Source organism: Schistocerca piceifrons, chromosome 3 (genome assembly GCF_021461385.2).
Source record: "Schistocerca piceifrons isolate TAMUIC-IGC-003096 chromosome 3, iqSchPice1.1, whole genome shotgun sequence".
Classification (NCBI taxonomy): Eukaryota; Metazoa; Arthropoda; class Insecta; order Orthoptera; family Acrididae; genus Schistocerca; species Schistocerca piceifrons.
Genome location: NC_060140.1, coordinates 855,019,776 through 855,041,932, shown reverse-complemented (window position 1 = coordinate 855,041,932; position 22,157 = coordinate 855,019,776). Strand labels below are relative to the sequence as shown.

Sequence of the window (22,157 nt, the reverse complement as noted above, 5' to 3'; positions counted from 1 at the left end):
CTGGCAGGTGACACGTACGTAAGCATCTTGCTGATCGCCTGCATCCATTCATGTCCTTTGTCCATTCTGACGGACTTGTGTGATTACTGCAGGACAATGCGACACCCCACACTTCCATAATTGCTACAGAGTGGCTCCAGGAACATTCTTCCGAGTTTAGACACTTCCGCTGGCCACCAAACTCTCCAGACATGAACATTATTGAGCATTTCTGGGATGCCTTGCAACGTGCTGTACGGAAGAGATCTTCTCCCCCATCGTACTCTTACGGGGTTGTGGACAGCCCTGCAGGAGTCATGGTGTCATTTATCTCTAGCACTGCTCTAGACATTAGTCGAGTCCATGTCACGTCGTATTGCGGCACTTCTGCGCGCTCGCGGGGACCCTACACGATGTTAGGCAGATGTACCGGTTTCTTTGGCTCTTCAGTACGTACTACTAATACTAGTGTGATATAACTGTAGCGAGTACAGTTAAAAAGTTGTCGGAAGCAGGACACTAGGTGCCTGAATGTAAGGCACATATGATGTAATGGCTTGTTTAGTAGTGAGAGGGACTGGGACATACGAGTGTTTTTCAGAGAGCGAAACATGGATGACACATAGCCTAACAGCAAGGGGTGACCTGTGATTCGGATGTGAATATTCCAACAGTTTGTTATTATTAATAATACAAGACGATAACTGTCGATGTATGGACCTAGGGGAAAATCTATACGTACAGAGGATAGTCATAAATTACTAATTACCACACCGGAAAAATAACGTTGCATAACTGATAAGAGAAGCCATTTTGTTTTTGGCGCCTGTAGCAACATGTTATAGCTCTGGCCACGCGTACTGACGGGTACTTGCAAGCACGCTGTTGCCGCACTTGTGTCTGGTCTCGCGTAGCCCTCTCTCTTTCTCTGACATTCGAAAATGGCAACGCTAAACGCACGCAGTTGCATAGTTCCACGGCCAGTAGCGCGTCGGTAGTGGGAAAATGTGTAGACTTTCGTGCAGTTCTTGTTTTCAACTCCTCGATAAGTTATTAGTTTCGGCAGTTTAACTCGAAGAAAAAGAGTGTATTTTGTGATATTATTTGTGCAATTTATTTACTGAGTGGAAGTGTTTGCGTATGCTGAAAATGGAAAAGCGGGAAAAAAGAGAGGTTTTGCCCTGTGCCATGTGGGTCGGGTGCACAAACAACTCCAACAATATGCACTTTGACAGCAGGGAGAATGTGACTGATGTATACAACTGAGTTTCAGCGGCAAAAAAAAATATACATATACTACCGAGAGTAGTTGCAAAAATGTGTCGTTGTATGACACGTCGTTCGGGAGATGTGACATCGTAAACATTGAGATGCGTGAAAGCGAAACTGCAGGGCAAAATTAACTGGAGATACAGGTGAAATAAGTGTACAAATATGTGTGAAATATGTTAAATACCGGGTGATCAATGAGTCAGTATAAATTTGAAAACTGAATAAATCATGGAATAATGTAGATAGAGAGGTACAAATTGACACACATGCTTGGGATGACATGGGGTTTTATTAGAACCCAAAAAATACAAAAGTTAAAAAAAATGTCCGACAAATGGCGATTCATCTGATCAGAATAGCAATAATTAGCATAACAAAGTAAGACAAAGCAAAGATGATGTTCTTTACAGGAAATTCTCAATATGTCCACCATAATTCCTCAACAATAGCTGTAGTCGAGGAATAATGTTGTGAACAGCACTGTAAAGCATGTCCGGAGTTATGGTGAGGCATTGGCGTCGTATGTTGTCTTTCAGTATCCCTAGAGATGTCGGTCGATCACGATACACTTGCGACTTCAGGTAACCCCAAAGCCAATAATCACACAAACTGAGGTCTGGGGACCTGGGAGGCCAAGCATGACGAAAGTGGCAACTGAGCCCACGATCATCACCAAACGACGCGCGCAAGAGATTTTTCACGTGTCTTTTCTTTTGGTTCTAATAAAACCCCACGTCATTCCAAGCATGTGTGTCAATTTTTTACCTCTCTAACATTATTCCGTGGTTTATTACCCAGTATATGTGACACGTCAAAGTTTCGGGTAAAATGCTCCTTGTAATGCCGTAAATCGATTTCAGCGAAACTTACTATTTAGGAATAAATACTGTGAGACTAAGAACCAATAACTTCCAGTTGGGGTAAGGATTATAACGTGGAGAGAGGAATGAGAAGTAGATGGACAGAGTGGTGCAAGGATGAGATGGAAAATAGACATAGAGGAGGAGAACAGAGTGAGAGGAGAGGGAAATGAACAGAAAGGAAAGAGGAGGAGATGGACAAAGAGAGAGGGGAGAAGGAGATGGACAGAGAAAGGAAATAGGAGGACATGGAGAAAGAGAGAGACCGAGAGAGAGAGAGAGAGAGAGAGAGAGAGAGAGAGAGAGAGAGAGAGTGTGAGAGAGAGAGAGAGAGAGAGAGAGAGAGAGCAGGAGGAGATGGACTACTGGAAAACTGGAATAAATACACATCTGGGCAACCCCGGGTACTTCGCTAATAAACTACATTTGTACTGACCATTACAACAGAAAAAGATTTGTTCAACTGTCATCATTTAGGCAATAGCGGATCTTAAGCACATCATATTGGCATGTTCCCAGTACATGATTGCACAATCAGACATATAAAAAATTAGTTGCGAGATGTTACCCCCTCCCCACCAGTGTTCCTGTTTTATTCTACCGTTAAATATAACTTGCTCACAGACTGTTTGAAAGCCACTGGCATCCAAGTTTAATTTATGAATTGCGGAAGTCTTGATTTTCACTTGTCATCAGCCTGTTTCGTAATTGGGTGCGTAATTTTGTATTTTAATTTGCGCACAGACTTTTATTTGAACAGCAAATTCGTTCATTTTATGTCACTGTTCTAACAGCACTATTGTACATACAGTTGGTTGTATTGTGTTTATCATTTTGGGTTCTTCTTTTAGTGTAAGTGTTCTGGCGTAACTGTCGCCAGCTCACCGGGTGGCAAAGAACTTGCAAGAAGTTCGATAGAGGCCAAAGACAGACTCGCAAGAACCATGCCGCCAACGCCCTCTTGGCCACCAGTGTTTAGATCGCCGCCACGGACCGGGGAAGCCAGTCAGTCATCTAGTGAGTCAACGAGTTGAGTCGTCAGTCGCAACCCAGTGGGAGTCACAGTTGCAATTAGCCTCTAGCTCAGAGTCAGTCAGTACCTAGCGACCAGAGTAGCGTACATAGAGGGACTTGTACTTCACTAGCAGTGAGGCTAACGTGGACTATTGTGGAAGAGCTTGTACCACAACTTCTGGACAATCTTAAGTAGCTTTCTGTCCTGGTTAACAAAGAATCCTGTTAATACACTCATGCAGTTGTGTTATAGGCAGAGGCTACTGGGCACTACCGGCCACAAAACAACATCCTCTCCATGCTTCCAATGGTGCAAGGCTACAGTGACAACGAGACAACACAAAAGTAAGTACCTCTATCTGTACACTATACTTCTCACATTGCTATATATTATTATTTGCAATTTTGTTCTTCAGCTATTTTTGTTGTTGTTGCTTTTTCATGTTTTGCATTTTACTATAAGAGTATCTGCATGCTTTTCATAATGTTTCTGTATCGTGCTGTTTGTAATTCTGCTCATCTCATTGTCAGCACTGTCGCCAGCTGTCTGGTGTTTGCCTAATTGCGCTTTTATTTTACTTTAAGAGTGTGTTGGAACGGAAACTTGGGAATTTTGTGCTCTTCTGCTTTATTGCGATTACGTTTCTTTTGCACTTCATAACCGCTATTGGCTGTATGGTCCTTATAACTCGAAGTCAAAATAAAAAAGTAAAAAAACTGTCGTCTTTCTCCCGAGACTCTCCGAAGAGGGGAATCCCCGCTCCCACTGACTGAGACTCACCGCCTCGCAGCAGTCGGTGTCGAGCAGGAAGACGGCGCAGCGCTCGCACTTGAGCAGGTCGCGCGCCTGCGTCATGATCTTGGTCACCAGGCACGCCAGGTTGTTCTGCTCCTCGAAGATGCTGCGCGCCAGGTTCAGCAGGATCTGCAACACGAGCACTCACTCAGCAGCCCAGAAATCATCTGCCTCACGACAAGGGCTTTACAGTAGAAATACTGCCGCCCCAGGAAAAGTGGATCACATGCATCAGTTGGTTGTCTTCAAGTCTGTTGTCACAAAGCTCGAACACGTACATTGTTTTCGGTTCTGTACTGCACGAGATATGACGTCAGACCTACCATGGATGGTAGGAGGGAAGGGGAAGGAGGGTAGTGGGGGGAGGGGGAGGAGGGAGGTGGGGTAGGCTCGTTTCGACGCAGGTGCCCCAGCCCATTCCTTGGACTTGGTAGGGGCAGGATCAGCTTTAGACAGTTTTACCATTTAGGACCGGCATTGTAAAAATGTCCATGAAAATCGAGGGTAGTCACTACACTCAAAAATACCTCTTAATACGGCCAGAGAATTATTTACAGTTCTTTTTCACATATTATCTCGCACGAAATGATCCTAAGTCTTTTCGTTATTTTCTGCTTCTTTTCACTTCTGTTCACTTACCTGTCAGCAGTTAAGGTTCGTTGGAAAAAGATCACTCCATTTCAGAATGAGATTTTCACTCTGCAGCGGAGTGTGCGCTGATATGAAACTTCATGGCAGATTAAAAGTGTGTGCCGGACCTAGACTCGAACTCGGGACCTTTGCCTTTCGCGGGCAAACACCCTACCATCTGAGCTACCCGAGCACGACTTACGCTCTGTCCTCACAGTTTCACTTCTGCCAGTACCTCGTTTCCTACCTTCCTACGTGCCCGCGAAAGGCAAAGGTGCCGAGTTCGAGTCTTGGTACAGCACACAGCTTTAATCTGCCACGTAGTTTCATCACTACATTTATTCGTAGTGCGCTGAAAGCAGTATGCAGTCAGATATTCTCATTATGATGAGGTTCTAGACGCAACAGACGAGGATTTTCAGAACCCCAAAGTCGACTGTCCAATGACTTCATGTATCGCGGTAAAAGAAGATGTTTTTCGAGAAAAAAAAGTATTTCAGGATTAATTTTAGCATCATGTAGAAAGCGCAATAGCCAGTCGCAGTACTGACGTCGAACAAGTGTGTCTGAAACTGTCCAGGGGGTGCGTAGCCCTGGCTTTGTAAAGTCTAGGTATGAGTTCGTGCACCCTCCACCAGCAGAAGCTTCAGACACACAGGTCTGCAGCACTCAGCGGAGCTGCCATCTTGTTGAACTCCTTTCTAGAAACTCCACTGACTTGTCTAGTTCTGCTTAAACCGATATGCCATCTGCCAGAGTCCTGGGAAAGGCGATACTGACTGCCACTTGGTGGCATTGTGCGCGCGTTACGTGGCGAGGACATTGCATAAGGGGAGCAGAGGCGAATGGGGAATCATTCTAGCGAGGAGGCAGGACTGAAATGGGCAGGCCCACTGGCAGAACCGACGTTGCTTTAACTCGATCAGGGAAAGGTATGGTTCGCCTCTTGGCAACGAACTTCTGATAAGCGGCGAAGCTGCTCGGCTATTCCCGTGCTACTGTTTTGAGTACCTGTGGACAGAGACTGACGGATAGTGGAACCATGGGCAGGTGACAAGGTGTTGCAAGTCCACACCTCGTCGTGGACCATGGAAGTCATAGGCTAGTCTGCTTTGCAAAGCAGCACAGGTGGCGACTGTACAGTGATGGTGCGGGGGACAAATGTTCCGGAGCGCACTGTTGTGCGAACACCACTGGGCATGGTGCTCCGCAGCAGACGACGCGTACGTGTTCCCATGTCAACACACCGAGATCTTCAATTATGCTTGCAGTGGGCAAAGGATCATCGAGATTCGATCGTGGATCAACCAGAACGTGTCGCCTGGTTTGAAGAATGGAGTTTCTTGTTACACCAGGTCGACCCTCGAGTCCAGATACACCTTCATCAAAGTGAAACATTTTCTTGAAACTTGCACCACACCAAGGATTCCAACCTCATGGGTGCAGTTTTTGCTGTGGGGAGGCCTCCCGGCTATTCGCTGAGCAACAAACATCACAATCTAGGAAACTGGCCACATAACTCCTAGGGGCCAGCATTCCCACAGTCAGACACAACCCGACCACGATCCGCCTGGCTACCAGATGGCATCCCAAGCGGCGACAGAGGTCGCTGGCAGCACGGACCCATTATCCTCTGTGGGCCACGTGACCAGAAGTAATGGTTGCGGTGTCCTGGTGTCCGGGCTGTGTTTAGGGAGGCGTTCGAGACAAGACGCGCACGTTCACTCAAAGTGGGTTTCCTGAGCCAGATGCCAAATGCAGCCGCATTCCATCAGTCACTTTGGAACCACCGCAACGAGGACGCCGTGTTTTATGTCAGTGATCAGCTTGTGGACTTGTAAGGTTTCTTGGCTTCGTTTCTACCCCAGACTTGATTATGTTTCATCATAATGGAACTCTGAAACTGAACTGTCCTTCTTGGACTTTAACTTGTACTGTGTCTAAGTGTAGAAAACTAACTTTTAACTGATCCCTTACCAGCTGAATTTTAGCTACTGTAGTATACTTACTAGTTAGTGATATTGCCTAATGATGTTTTTTTCTAATCCTTTCAGCCTTCAAAGAATATTTGTGTTCATTTGCCTACCACAAGTAGTGACTGTTTCTGTTCAGGTATTTGGCCTCTCTAATAATACTGGTATTATTTTACTTGGAGAGAAGCTATTTTCTTTTCAGTCCTGTTTGCACCTTATTCATAAAGTAGTTGTTCACATAAACGTTTAGTGAGTATCGTACTGTCATAATGTAAAAAACTTCACTGGAGAACATAATGTTATGGCCATGATTACAGTGTCCGTCTTTGGGTCAGACGTTTAACCCAGAAGGCCACTGTAACAGTAACCAAAAAACTGTTTTCTCCAGTAAAGTTTTTACGTTACGACATGGTACAATACTCAGTAAACTTTTATGTCAACGGTATCTAGCTGTGGAAGCCCACATAATTATAAGAAATAATTGTGTTTGTCAAGTGATAAATTTTTACATTGTACTTAACCAGAAGTTAGAACAGAGGTATTCTCTCTTGTTAAATAAACTTCGTTCTACCAGATCTACATGAACAATTCTTGTTTGCACAAACCTGGAAGACGCAACAGTTTCATCCTATGGAGGACATTCGCCCTGGATTAATGAGATCTGCGGTAGTAATCGAAGGCACCACGTCAGCTGTGGATTACGCCAGCATTGTTATGGAGTACCTGGATCCCATTATACTTGATATTTTTCCGCGATGGTGATGGCATTTTCCGGCAGGACGACTATCATTTTCTCAAGGCCAGAATCGTACTACAGTGACTTGAAGAGCATGATAGTGAACTTATGTTCATGTCTTGGCACAATATCCGCGTAATATGAACCCGACGGAACGCATCTGTTACGCTATCGGGCGCCAGCTACGCGTCTGCAAACCACCGTTCCGTGATTTATGGGAATAGCGTGAGCTCTTTGTAGACATGTGGTGCCACCTGCCTCCTGGCAAGGACTCGTCCAGTTCATGTCTTGCTGTCGTAAGGTTTTGTTACCGCACTACGTCAGTGAGACTGCTTGCATAGTACACAAAACACCCTGTCCAAACTCCGTATCGTCGCCATAATGCTGAAGAAGAGAAATTTGACCCGTACTGCTCATACAGTAAGAGAGACTGAGAATAGATTGTGTAACGCAGCATTTTTCATAGAAATAGATGGAAGGCGAGAAAGAGTAAGACTCTGAAGTGGAAAGTCGTACAACATCGGGATGAAGTAGTGATGATGAAAATCAGTACTGAATTCGCTAGACAGGAAAACATGGCTGAGCCTTTTGGAGAAGGCATGTGGTCGATATGGCCTTTCCCATACTAAAGAGACAAGAGAAAAACATTGTGGCCACCTCTGCAGCCGAATTGTTAGCACCGCTGTCGCTGCCTTCGGTACGGAAGGACCCGGTTCGTTTCTCGGAACCTCGTCGGAGTTTTCTGAGTTGTGGAGGTCTGTAAAGCGGCTCACCTACTGGCAATATCAGCTTGACAGATTCGAGAGATGCTGATCACAAGTTTTACATCTACATGCATATTCCACAACCTACCATACGGTGCGTGGCGGTGGGTACCTTGTACCTCTAATAGTCATTTCCTTTCCTGCTTCATTCGCAAATAGAGCGAGGGAAGAACGGCTGTCCATGTGCCTTCGAACGAGCCATAATGTGTCAAATCTTATCTTAGTATTCCTAGCACGTAATGTACGTTGTGAGTAGTAGAATCTTACCGCAGTCAGTCAAATGCGCAGGTGCTATAAATTTTCTCAATAGTGCTCGTCGAAAAGAACGTCACGTACCCTCCAGTGATTCCCATTTCAGTTCACGAACTACGTCAGTGATACCTTCATTTTGTACCATCCTACCGGTAACAAATCTAGCAGCCCGCCTCCGAATTGTTCCAATGTCTTCCTTTAATCCGACATGATACGGATCTCAAACACTGGAGCAGCGCTCAAGAATGGGCCGCAATAGCTCCTACACTCCTGGAAATGGAAAAAAGAACACATTGACACCGGTGTGTCAGACCCACCATACTTGCTCCGCACACAGCGAGAGGGCTGTACAAGCAATGATCACACGCACGGCACAGCGGACACACCAGGAACCGCGGTGTTGGCCGTCGAATGGCGCTAGCTGCGCAGCATTTGTGCACCGCCGCCGTCAGTGTCAGCCAGCTTGCCATGGCATACGGAGCTCCATCGCAGTCTTTAACACTGGTAGCATGCCGCGACAGCGTGGACGTGAACCGTATGTGCAGTTGACGGACTTTGAGCGAGGGCGTATAGTGGGCATACGGGAGGCCGGGTGGACGAACCGCCGAATTGCTCAACACGTGGGGCGTGAGGTCTCCACAGTACATCGATGTTGTCGCCAGTGGTCGGCGGAAGGTGCACGTGCCCGTCGACCTGGGACCGGACCGCAGCGACGCACGGATGCACGCCAAGACCGTAGGATCCTACGCAGTGCCGTAGGGGACCGCACCGCCACTTCCCAGCAAATTAGGGACACTGTTGCTCCTGGGGTATCGGCGAGGACCATTCGCAACCGTCTCCATGAAGCTGGGCTACGGTCCCGCACACCGTTAGGCCGTCTTCCGCTCACGCCCCAACATCGTGCAGCCCGCCTCCAGTGGTGTCGCGACAGGCGTGAATGGAGGGACGAATGGAGACCTGTCGTCTTCAGCGATGAGAGTCGCTTCTGCCTCGGTGCCAATGATGGTCGTATGCGTGTTTGGCGCCGTGCAGGTGAGCGCCACAATCAGGACTGCATACGACCGAGGCACACAGGGCCAACACCCGGCATCATGGTGTGGGGAGCGATCTCCTACACTGGTCGTACACAACTGGTGATCGTCGAGGGGACACTGAATAGTGCACGGTACATCCAAACCGTCATCGAACCCATCGCTCTACCATTCCTAGGCCGGCAAGGGAACTTGCTGTTCCAACAGGACAATGCACGTCCGCATGTATCCCGTGCCACCCAACGTGCTCTAGAAGGTGTAAGTCAACTACCCTGGCCAGCAAGATCTCCGGATCTGTCGCCCATTGAGCATATTTGGGACTGGATGAAGCGTCGTCTCACGCGGTCTGCACGTCCAGCACGAACGCTGGTCCAACTGAGGCGCCAGGTGGAAATGGCATGGCAAGCCGTTCCACATGACTACATCCAGCATCTGTACGATCGTCTCCATGGGAGAATAGCAGCCTGCATTGCTGCGAAAGGTGGATATACACTAGTGCCGACATTGTGCATGCTCTGTTGCCTGTGTCTATGTGCCTGTGGTTCTGTCAGTGTGATCATGTGATGTATCTGACCCCAGGAATGTGTCAATAAAGTTTCCACTTCCTGGGACAATGAATTCACGGTGTTCTTATTTCAATTTCCAGGAGTGTATATGCAGTCTCCTTTACGGAGGAACCACACTTTCCTAACATTCTCCCAATAAACCGAAGTCGACCATTGTCCTTCCCTACCACAATCCCTACACATTCGTTGCATTTCGCATCGTTCTCCAACAATACGCCCAGATATTTAAACGAAGTGACTGCTTGAGGCAGGGCATTACTATTGCTGTATCCGAACATTACGGCCTCCGCTTTCCTACTCATCCGCATTGACTTACATTTTTCCACATACACACCTAGCTTCCATTCATCACACCAAGTAAAGATTTTGTCTAAGTCATCTCGTATGTTCCTACAGTCACTCAACTTCGACAACTTACCGTATACAATAGCATCATCAGCAAACAACATCAGATTCCTTCCAGAATGAGATTTTCACTCTGCAACGGAGTGTGCGCTGATATGAAACTTCCTGGCAGATTAAAACTGTGTGCCCGACCGAGACTCGAACATCAGATTGCTGCCCACCCTGTCAGCGAGATAATCTATGTACATAGAAATAAGAGTGGTCCTATCACATTTCCCTGGGGCACACCTGACGATACCTTTGCCTGTGGTGAACACTCACCTTCGAGGACAACATAATGGGTTCTGTTACGTAAGAAGTGTTCGAGCTACTCACATATATGGAAACCTATTCCGTATGCTTGTACCTTCTTTAACAGTCGGCAGTGGGGCGCCGTGCCAGATGCATAGTTCTGGATTGCTCCTCGTACTGCCTCGTAGGCAGCAGCCTCCCAGTCGAAACAGGCTTAAGGCATACTCCATGAGTGATGTTTACATTGACGGAAAACGGTATCCAGCACGAGAATTGTATGGTTTGTGAACAAACTGTTGAATTGCTAAGAAATGAAATTAAATGATGGTATGGCATTTTTAGCTGGTAGACCTCACTGGATGGTTGTTGCGCCGTCTGGTGCATATCTTTCTACCGGGGGGTTATAGTTAAACCGCAGCCACTCACAGAGGTCCAGTGTGGCCAGTACATATCGTATGGCAGCCAAACTTGGCTGATATTCTCATGTGTTAATGTGGCAGCGATTTACGCCACAGGCGCAAATCTGGCGCAGTGAATGCAACAAAGAAGCGCAGAAACGTTTCCATGTGTAACGCTTTAAGAACGGGACATGGCCAGAAAAGGGTCAAACAAGTCAATAATGTTAGTTTTATTACTAACCAACTGACATGAAAACTGATTTCCATACAATTTTCCCCCCTCCAAAGCAAGAATCACAAGCTGTACAAGGAGGCCTCTACACCATGCAGAGAATACGGTACACCTCACCTACCCGCTGGGTGTATACTCTCCAAAGAAGAACGGGCCGAGAGTACAGATGTTTCTGAACCCACATCACAAAGTCACATACAGTGAGTGCAGTAGCTTTTTGTGAACAACAAGCTGTTGAACTGTATCCCAAATTCGGCACTTCCGTGTATTCACTGCACCATGTAGTTTAAAATCTGCCTCGTCACTCCAGAGAATACTGTCGGCCACGTGCCATCGACTTCGGTCCGTGTCAGAAACCGAAGAGGAAATTCAGAACGGTGGGTGTGGATCTTCTATCGGAACCAGTGTAAAATAGGCCGCAAAACTTCCCTCAGTGTTGCCCATGGGTTGGACAGTTTTCGTGACACTGCACGAACGCTACCACTGCCCGGGCCCGTGCTGCTTACTCGATTACAGCAGTTGTACCTCGATAATAACTTCCACTGGCATACATTTACATCTACGTGATTACTCTGCTATTCACAACAAAGTGCCTGGGAGAGGGTCAATGAACCACCTTCTAGTTGTCTCTCTACCGTTTCACTCTCGAACGACGCGCGGTTAAAACGAGCACTTAATTTTTTTGTGGCAGCCCTGATATCTCTTATTTTATCGTGATGATCATTTCTCCCTATGCAGGTGGGTGCCAACAGAATGTTTTGGCAGTTGGAGGAGAAAACTGGTGATTGAAATTTTATGAGAAAATCCCGTCGCAACGAAAAACACCGTTTTTCTAATGATTGCAACTCCAATTCATGTATCATGTCTGTGGCATCTCCCCTATTTCGCGATAATACAAAAAGCCTTCCTCTTCCAGGCGCCATACTAAGCTCACTCGTGTATTTGAATTTCATTATCATCTTCTTTAAAACATTTAAAGACATCGGACCTCTCCTCAGATCTTCCAGAGGGCGACACTCTCTCAATACGACGCTGTAGTTGCTGCCGTTGACAAAAAAGAGTTTCACGAACAGCACGTTGTCTCTCTTTTTGATAGCCACACTGTTCACTCACGTTATGGCTTGTCAGATGACAGCGTGGTTATCATACCGTCATAAAAACAGCGTACAGCGCCAGGTTTGCACCTGGTGGCCACAACTGCAGCTAATGTTTTCTTCCAGCGCAAATACGTTTCGCTTTAACGCTTTAGCAGATCTACCAAGTTTCGCTGCCGTACGATAATTGCAGCCCACACTGGACCTCCGTGAGGAACTGCTCTTTAATTATAACCTCGCTGTATTTGACGCCGCATCGGAAACTTGCGCGTCGGTGATGATGAAATGATGAAAACAACGCAATATGCAGTCCTCGAGCGGACGAAATCGCCGATCGGCTGGAAATTGAACTCGGGTCCCCCCGGATGGCAACAGTCATCAGCGCCGACCACTCAACTACACAGGCGGACAAACTGTTAAGAATGGACTTGTATGTTCCGAGGGGGTGTATATCTCGTAATGTTGACTGGCCGGTGGGAAATGGGTCATGCCACGATTCGTGAAGAATTTGAGATAGGGAGCTGGGGTTCAGAGAAGCTAAGGAGATAATTAGCAATAAAATCACATTAATGTGTACTTTTTATTTGCATTAGTTAACTGAAAAGACCATCGTTGACACAATGAAGGTACCATCTGTACTGTATGTTACAAAATGTGCCGAATCTGACAGCCATCAACCTCAATGCAGGAGTGACATCGGCGAAAAAGATTTTGACGCACCCTGACAAATATCCCTGGAGTGTTTCAAATCACATCACAGGCAGTTACAATTGGGATGTGATACACAAGTGACTTTAGATATCCTCATAGGGAATAATGAAGCGGATTCAGCTCAGGTTACCTCGTAGGCCAAGGAATAGGACCTCCTCTTCCAATCCAACGACCAGGAAATACTGTACCTGCAATGCTCCCTCGTACTGCACTGTACGTCTTTGAATGGCACTGAGTAATGAATATGTCTATCGTTGATTCAGAGAAATCCTGTCTTCGTACAGTCGTGGACAAAACGAGCGAGACCCCTCGCCTTTTCGTTATGCTGATCCGCATGGCTTTAAAGTCTGCTACACAGTATAACAGCCAAGGCGACGAAGTGCTACCAACACACTATGCACAGGCGTGAAATTGACGAACTATCAAAATGGTTCAAATGGCTCTGAGCACTATGGGACTTAACAGCTATGGTCATCAGTCCCCTAGAACTTAGAACTACTTAAACCTAACTAACCTAAGGACAGCACACAACACCCAGCCATCACGAGGCAGAGAAAATCCCTGACCCCGCCGGGAATCGAACCCGGGAACCCGGGCGTGGGAAGCGAGAACGCTACCGCACGACCACGAGATGCGGGCGACGAACTATCCAATCATTTGTAAGACTATACGAGGGTTAGAACTTAAATAGTGGCAACTATTTATTCACAACCGATACAAAAGTGTTACACATTTGCACCTGTTACTGACCTTCAAGGTAGTCACCAGCGTTGTGTAGAACCCGTTGCCGTTACTCGCTAATAACAGTATTGTGTTATTTCGAGAAACATCCCGAATGATTGTCACATAAGCAGTGACATAAAGGTAGAAAATTCATGTTTTAGAGTTCAGAAAGCTCTATGCAACAGAAACTGCAGATCGTTTTGCCATTTTCATTGCGAAATTGCCGGCTTATTCATGTCTGGGGTAATAAAAGAGGGCTGTTTGCCTGGGTTGTCTGCTAGCATAGTGAATGGTGTTTGCTACTGCAAGGGAGGTCTGGTTTGTTTTCGGTTCAAATGTCGATGGAGGCAGATAGACTATCAGTAAAGCAGTTTTAAGAAATTCTCGCACCCCCATACGTTTTATTGCTACATTTATTTTGTACTGACGCCCTGTGGATGTCAATATGAAACTCTTGTAGAATTTCATACTTGTTACTGCCTTCCTTGCCGGCCCCGGTGATCTCGCGGTTCTAGGCGCTCAGTCCGGAGCCGTGCGACTGCTACGGTCGCAGGTTCGAATCCTGCATCGGGCATGGATGTGTGTAATGTCCTTAGGTTAGTTAGGTTTAAGTAGTTCTAAGTTCTAGGGGACTGATGACCTAAGATGTTAAGTCCCATAGTGCTGAGAGCCATTTGAATCATTTTTGAACTGCCTTCCTTTCTCCGATTCTGTCAATAAATGAATTGACTTACGTGTGGCACTGAATGATTTTTAACTGAATTTCGTTATGAATCTTCACGCATAGCTAAATTTGCACACTTTCATTTTAGGTCAGCAACGGTAATCCACTATGACTGGTCTGAAAGTTGACACAAACCGTTTCGCGGCCGAATGCGCATAATATTTTGCTAATTCGTAACGATCTGGGGTACTTTGTCTTACTAGAACAGTTGTGTTATCTCGATAAGCTGAAATTCATTTTTATTAGTACAGTTCATACTCATTAGCGTTTCTTCTTTCATTTTCATATTATATTTATGTGTTGTGTTTAACACACTAATCAGCATTAATATAGTCTTACACGTGACTGAAAACAGTCTGACAAAGTTCGGATAGTTTCTCAATTTCACGCCTGTGCATAGTATGTTGGTAGCACTTCGTTGCCTTGCCTGTTATGCTGTGTGCAGACTTTAAAGCTGTGCGGGTCAGAATAACGAAAAGGCGAGGGGTCTCGCTCGTTTTGTCCACGACTGTACAAGTAAAGTAAACAAAACCTGCATCATGACAGGCTCATCCTCCTTGTTTCCTTGCAGGAAATAAAGAGAGTACATGCAAAGAAATAGAACAGTACGTGTAAACTTGTATGCATGTTAGTTGTATAAGCTGGAAAACAGTAACGCTAGACAAAGCGGTAGACTAGTTTAAATCCGTGTATTCTTAAGCTGGCTTCTCCGACCCCAGGTTCCCTATCTCAAATTGTTCAGTGGAGCATTCTCTATGTCCTATTACAGTTTTTCAAAAAAATGGTTCAAATGGCTCTGAGCACTATGGGACTTAACATCTGTGGTCATCAGTCCCCTAGAACTTAGAACTACTTAAACCTAACTAACCTAAGGACATCACACACATCCATGCCCGAGGCAGGATTCGAACCTGCGACCGTAGCAGTAGCGCGGTTCCGGACTGCTCGCCTAGAACCGCGAGACCACCGCGGCCGGCACAGTTTTTCACGCTGTTACGAAAACCCCCAGTGTATAAATATTGACAGCTTGCTTGCGCCACATGTACTTGGAGGTACTAACCAACTTAAAAACATACTACTACTAATAGCTGCAATTATGAGTCTGCAAAGATAGTAAATACTGATGTAATGTTGTTCAGCACACTGTCTCCAGTAATCAGGAGAAATGTCTACACTTATACCCCAACAACCTGTGCCGAACTACTCCCAGCAACGGTCGTCCTCAATAAGCCTTATAGCCCTAAACGTTTCACAAATTGTTGCGTATTTTGTACAGCACTTGTAACAAAAATCAGCAACTCTATGCGTACATGTCACTTGTTAAAGGACAGCCGGCTGTTGTTATGCAAATGTGTGCTGCATATTGAAAGATTATTGGCTGTCATACATATTAATAACATCTGATAAAGTGTTTACTGGTACATAATGTGATATAAACAATGAATTGAAAGTGATTACGTATGAGAGATGTTAACACGTGACTGGATGCAACAAATAACACGTTCTGGTTGTCATTCATCTGATGCACTTTGACTACCTCATCTGTAACCTCATATACACATTTTCATTATATTTGAAGCTCCTTTCGTTGTCATTAGGTGATGAATTTTGCTTACGGTGTTGCTGTTTGAGCTTTGTGTGTTACATCGATTCTGTCTGATTTAAAGGAACGAATTATCTTCACATATTCTACGCGCTAATTAATAAGTACCAGGCTATGAAGGTAATTCTTATCTGAACAGTAATTTTTGTATTCAGCAGGGTCATCCGTGGAAGTAACGACAGAGATCACATTTCCACGATTTTGTCATTACTTCCGCATAGTACTCATAGGTGGCAGTTGTTATTTATCCAACCAATATTTATTCGTTGGCTAAAGATTTTAATTATTTTCTTTTAGAATGTGACTAATGTTTACAGGGGCTAATTTTGAAGTATTTTAAGCTGCTATTTCATACTTTTTCTTTTACACGGCTCCCAGACTGATTATTCTAGGTTTTTTAATACGTCGTGATCGTATGAAAAGCTTCATAAGCTCCTTCCATGGTCATACAGTAGCCGATGGCTGGAGCTTCACCTGTTTAAGGCATAGCGTTCCTACGCCATTCCACATTCCACGAACGTGCCTCTTGACATACGATCGTGCTCGACCTATCGTCTCTTCACACCCCCGAATGATATAAATGTTCTGTATGTTTTTACAACTTTTACTGTGCTTGTACATGTTAGTACCATTTGTTTCGTTTTTGTTCCTGATTCCCTCTATCGGAAATGTCACTCACATTTCAGATATCTGTAATGGCATAGTGAAGATCGTCAAGATTGAAACTGGCTACCATGAAAGTTAATCCTTAAAAAAAACATGTCATCAGGACTGATTATTTCTTGTAAACTTCAGTCTAGATCGCTACATTTCCAGTAATGTTACAGGAAGTGTTATAGGAATGCGACCAGCTTCGGTGGTAGAAGTCGCCATCTTATTGAGCCTCTGTAACATAAGGTATCCACATTTTGAATGGGAGAACACCGTTGTGCAGTAAAGGTCCAGAATCTTCGGTGTCTTTCGTCTGTGATATGTTCGGGCGTATGGCATCAATTTAATTGGTAGTAGGAAGTAAGGTCTTGAGATAACGTCTGCTCTACTGTTTTAATTCTTCTATCTGTTTCTGGTGTCTCTCTGTGGTTTTCTTGTCTTCTTTTGTCCATTGTGGTGTTTGTTGCCTTTCTGTAGTTCTTGTGATTTTTTTCTTTTCTCCAGGTTCTGTGTGAAAAGTCTTGTTTGTTTTATTGTCTCCCTCCTGGATTTGTTTTATAGGAATAAGGGACCGATGACCAAGCAGTCTGCTTCCTCCCCCCTCCTTTAAACCAACCGAACAACTATCTTAAGACCTTACTTCCTACTACCATTTAAGTTGCTGCCGTACAGTCGCACATACCACAGACGAAAGACAACCAAGATTCTCGACCTTTACTGGAAGTATAATGGTGTTCTGTCTGACTTAAAGGGACGAATTATCTTCACATATTCTAAGAACTACCGCTACGGTCGCAGGTTCGAATCCTGCCTCGGCCCTGGATGTGTGTGATGTCTTTAGGTTAATTAGTTACAGAGGGTCCTGAAGATGGTTAGTTGTACAACCAAAAACGGTCACAATTAAATAAAAATTAATACATACAGCGGAAAGTATTAGAAATGTTGTACAGAATATAGCAGCTGCTGTCCCAGTACCCGTCAGACGAAGGATATACTGTGTCCTGTGAGCTTTCGTAAACAAGCATTATGTTTTAGTTTCATTGACATATTCCGTATCCTCGAGAACATCTTCACTATGGGTCTACGAAACAGAAAGCGTGCCCGATATAATCTTTAAATATGGCTACACAGTAACGCTTTATAGATGAATACAGATAATAGTTTAAAACATTATTAAACAGCTGAAGTTAGTAAGTATGTAAGTTAAAAATCTATAGAAGCAGGTGTCCATAAACAAAGTTTGTATCCCTGTTAGAAATTTAGCTTTCCTGTCTGTCAAGTCTCTATGTCAGTAAATAAATGAATTATTTTAGCGCCAATGTTACTCTTCTATTTCTGAGCTAACCACAATCTATAACTTTGCAACTATCCTTACTTTATTTCGAGAAGAATTGTGGATTGTTTAAAACAAAGTCCGTGAACGAATGTGTATATTGTGAAGTTAAATATTTTTATCCAAGATGATTCTACATCTATATCTACATAGATGCTCCGCAAGGCACCGTACGGTGCGTGCCGGATTGTACCCTGTACCACTACTTGTCATTTCCCTTCCCGTTCTACTTGCAAATAGAGTGAGGGAGAAACGACTGTGTGTATGCCTCCGTACGATCCCTAGTACCTCGTATCTTATCGTCGTGCTCCTTACGTGCAATGTATGTTGCCGGCAGTAGAATACTTAGACTGCAGCTTCAAATGCTGGTTCTCTAAATTTTCTCAACAGTGTTTCTCGAAAAGAACGTCGTCTCCGCTTCAGGGATTCCCATTTGAGTTCCCGTAGCATCTCTGTCACACTTACGTGTTGTTGGAAACTATGAGTAACAAATCTAGCAGCCCGCCTCTGGTCTGCTTCGATGTTTGCCTTCAGTCCGGCGTGGTACGGACCCCAGACACTCTAGCAGTGCTCAAAGGACCAGCGTACCATATGCGGTCTCCTTTACAGGTGAACCACTATTTCCTAAAATTATCCCAATAAACCGAAGTCTACCATTCGCCTTCCCTACCAAAGTTCTCACATGCTCGTTCTCCCTCGTATCGCTCTGCAACGTCACGCCCAGATATTCAAACGACATGACTTTGTTAAGCAGGACGCTAGTAGTAATGTATCCGAACATTACAGGTTTGATATTCCTACTCATCCGCATTAACTTACATTTTTCCACATTTAGGGCTAGCTGTCATTCATCACACCAACTGGAAATTTTGTCTAAGGCGTCTTGTGTCTTCCTGCAGTCACTCAACTTCGACACCTTACCGTTCACCACGGTATCGTCAGCAAACAACCACAGTTTGCTGCCCACCCTGTCCGCCAAATCATTTATGTACAATGTACACTACTGGCCATTAAAATTGCTATACCATGAAGATGACGTGCTACAGACGCGAAATTTAACCGACAGGAAGAAGATGCTGTGATATGCAAATGATTAGCTTTCCAGAGCATTCTCACAAGGTTGCCGCCGGTGGCGACACCTACAACGTACTGACGTGAGGAAAGTTTCCAACCGATTTCTCATACACAAACAGCAGTTGACCGGCGTTGCCTGATGAAACGTTGTTGTGATGCCTCGTGTAAGGAGGAGAAATGCGTATCATCAAGTTTCCGACTTTGATAAAGGTCGGATTGTAGCCTATCGCGATTGCGGTTTATCGTATCGCGACATTGCTGCTCGCGTTGGTCGAGATCCACTGACTGTTAGCAGAATATGGAATCGCTGGGTTCAGGAGGGTAATACGGAACGCCGGGCTGGATCCCAACGGCCTCATATCACTAGCAGTCGAGATGACAGGCATCTTATCCGCATGGCTGTAACGGATCGTGCAGCCACTTCTCGATCCCTGAGTCAACAGATGGGGACGTTTGCAAGACAACAACCATCTGCACGAACAGTTCGACGACGTTTGCAGCAGCATGGACTACCAGCTCGGAGACAATGGCTGCAGTTACCCTTCACGCTGCATCACAGATAGAAGCGCCTGCGATGGTGTACTCAACGATGAATCTGGGAGCACGAATGGCTAAACGTCATTTTTTCGGATGAGTCCAGGTTCTGTTTACATCATCATAATGGTCGCATCCGTGTTTGGCGACATCGCGGTGAACGCACATTTGAAGCGTGATGGTATGGGAAGCCATTGGTTACACGTCTCGGTCACCTCTTGTTCGCATTGACGGCACTTTGAACAGTAGGCGTTACATTTCAGATGTGTTACGACCCGTGGCTCTACCCTTCATTCGATCCCTGCGAAACCCTACATTTCAGCAAGATAATGCACGACCTGCAGGTCCTGTACGGGCCTTTCTGGACACAGAAAATATTCGACAGCTGCCCTGGCCAGCACATTCTCCAGATCTCTCACCAATTGAAAACGTCTGGTCAATGGTGGCCGAGCAACTGGCTCGTCACAATACGCCAGTCACTACTCTTGATGAACTATGGTATCGTGTTGAAGCTGCATGGGCAGCTGTACCTGTACACGCCATCCAAGCTCTGTTTGACTCAATGCCCAGGCGTATCTAGGCCGTTATTACGGCCAGAGGTGGTTGTTCTGGGTACTGATTTCTCAGGATCTATGCGCCCAAATTGCGTGAAAATGCAATCACATGTCAGTTCTAGTATAATATATTTTTCCAATGAATATCCGTTTATCATCTGCATTTCTTCTTGGTGTAGCAATTTTAATGGCCAGTAGTGTACATAGAGAATAACAGCGGTCCCATCACACTTCCTTGGGCCACTCCTGACGGTACACTGGTCGTCGGTGAACACCCGCCGTCGAGGACAACATACTGGAATCTATTATTTAAGAAGTCTTCGAGCTTCTCACATATCAGTTAACTTGTTCCATGTGCCCGTACCTTCGTTAACAGCCTGAAATGGGGCACCGTGTCAAATTCTTTCCGGAAATCTAGAATTATGGAATCAGCCTGTTGCCCTTCACCCACTGTTCGCAGCATACCATGTGAGAAAAGGGCATGCTGAGTTTCGCACGGGCGATGCTTTCCAAAAGCATGCTGATTCGTGGACATAAGTTTCTCAATCTCAAAAAAGTTTATTATATTAGGACTGAGAACATGTGCAAGGCTTCTGCAGCAAACAGAAGTTGGGGATATTGGTCTTTAATTCTGTGGGTCCGTTCTTTTACCCTTCTTATGTACTGGAGTTACCTGCGCTTTTTTCCAGTCGCTTGTGACTTCGCGCTTGGCCAGAAATTCGCGATAAATGCAAGCTAGGTAAGGGGCCAATACCGTAGAGTACTTTTGGTAAAATGGAACTGGGATTCCATTCGGACTAGGGCATTTATTTGCTTTCAAATATTTCAGTTGTTTTCTACACCAGGGATACTTATTCCTATGTCGTCCATACGAGGCTTTGTCCTATGGCCAAATGACAATATGTTTGAACGATTCTCCCGTGTGAACGATTTCTTGAACATGAAATTTAAATCTTGGGCTTTCTATTTGCTATCTTCAACTGCCACACCAGACTGGTGAAGAAGGGACTAAATGGAAGCTTTGGATCCGTTTAGCTATTTTACCTAGGACCAAAATTTTCTCGGGTTCTCTGCCAGATCTTTTGCTAAGGTGTGACGGCAGTAATTGTTGTACACCTCGCGCATAGTTTTTTCACTGACGCACGAATCTCTACTAACCTTCGCTTGTAGTCATTTATGCGCTCCCTTTTGAACCGAGAGTGCAACAGCCTCTGCTTCCTCAGCATCCGCCGAATGTCCTTATGAAACCATAGTTGATCTTTTCCATCCTTTATCCACTTACTAGGCACAAAACTCTCCAGACCACGATTTACAATCTGTTTAGCCTTTGCCTGTAATTCCTCTACATCCACGTTACTGGAACTAAGTGATGACATTTCACTGTCTAAGAGAGATGTTAGTATCTGCTTATCTGCTCTATCTAGCAGAAACACTCTCCTAGCCTTATTTACTGATTTATTAACTTTCGTAATCATAGTTGCTATAATGACATCATACTAGACGATATATGCATATTATTCTTACAATACGCTTTTGTCCAATAGTATCTTCAGATTTCATACTTGAAATACCCGAGGAGGTATCGTTATAAATCACAAAGAAGAAGATTCTCGTGCGTTGTCAAAGACGGTCGATGTTAAACACATTAATTTGTCCGTGATAATGGCCTTTGAGTTCTGTGGGTGGGGACTAAATTACCTTTAAAAAAGCTGCACTGTTCAGCCATTTTTTTTAACTTTATTTATTCCAAGATAGGTTTCGGGTTATCTTTATTCTTCAGTTAGCGTAAAATAGTCGTACATTTTTCGTCAGCAAGAGCATGACGATTGTATTTTTAATGCTGCAGCTGTCCTGTGTAATGCAACAATTTCTTAGCTGCCTAGTTTTCCCCCAGTTGTAAATTAACTTCTTACTTGTAACCAGATACAACTGCATTCATTCTGTATCATGTCGCTCCTTCTTTCACTATTATTTTTATCTCTGGCACATTTTTATACTCACAGCAGAGCATTCGTCA

At 44.9% G+C, this 22,157-nt stretch overlaps 1 protein-coding gene across 1 annotated transcript in view; it reads right to left on the bottom strand.

The window, feature by feature from the left end:
* Positions 1-22,157, bottom strand: part of LOC124789122 (cGMP-specific 3',5'-cyclic phosphodiesterase) — a gene marked incomplete at its 3' end in the record, with an annotated part of 552,400 nt that overhangs the window by 317,013 nt on the left and 213,230 nt on the right. The window contains exon 7 of the mRNA XM_047256412.1: positions 3,907-4,050. Within this exon, the coding sequence (XP_047112368.1) occupies positions 3,907-4,050 (144 nt within the window). The remainder of the gene's footprint in view (positions 1-3,906; positions 4,051-22,157) is intronic.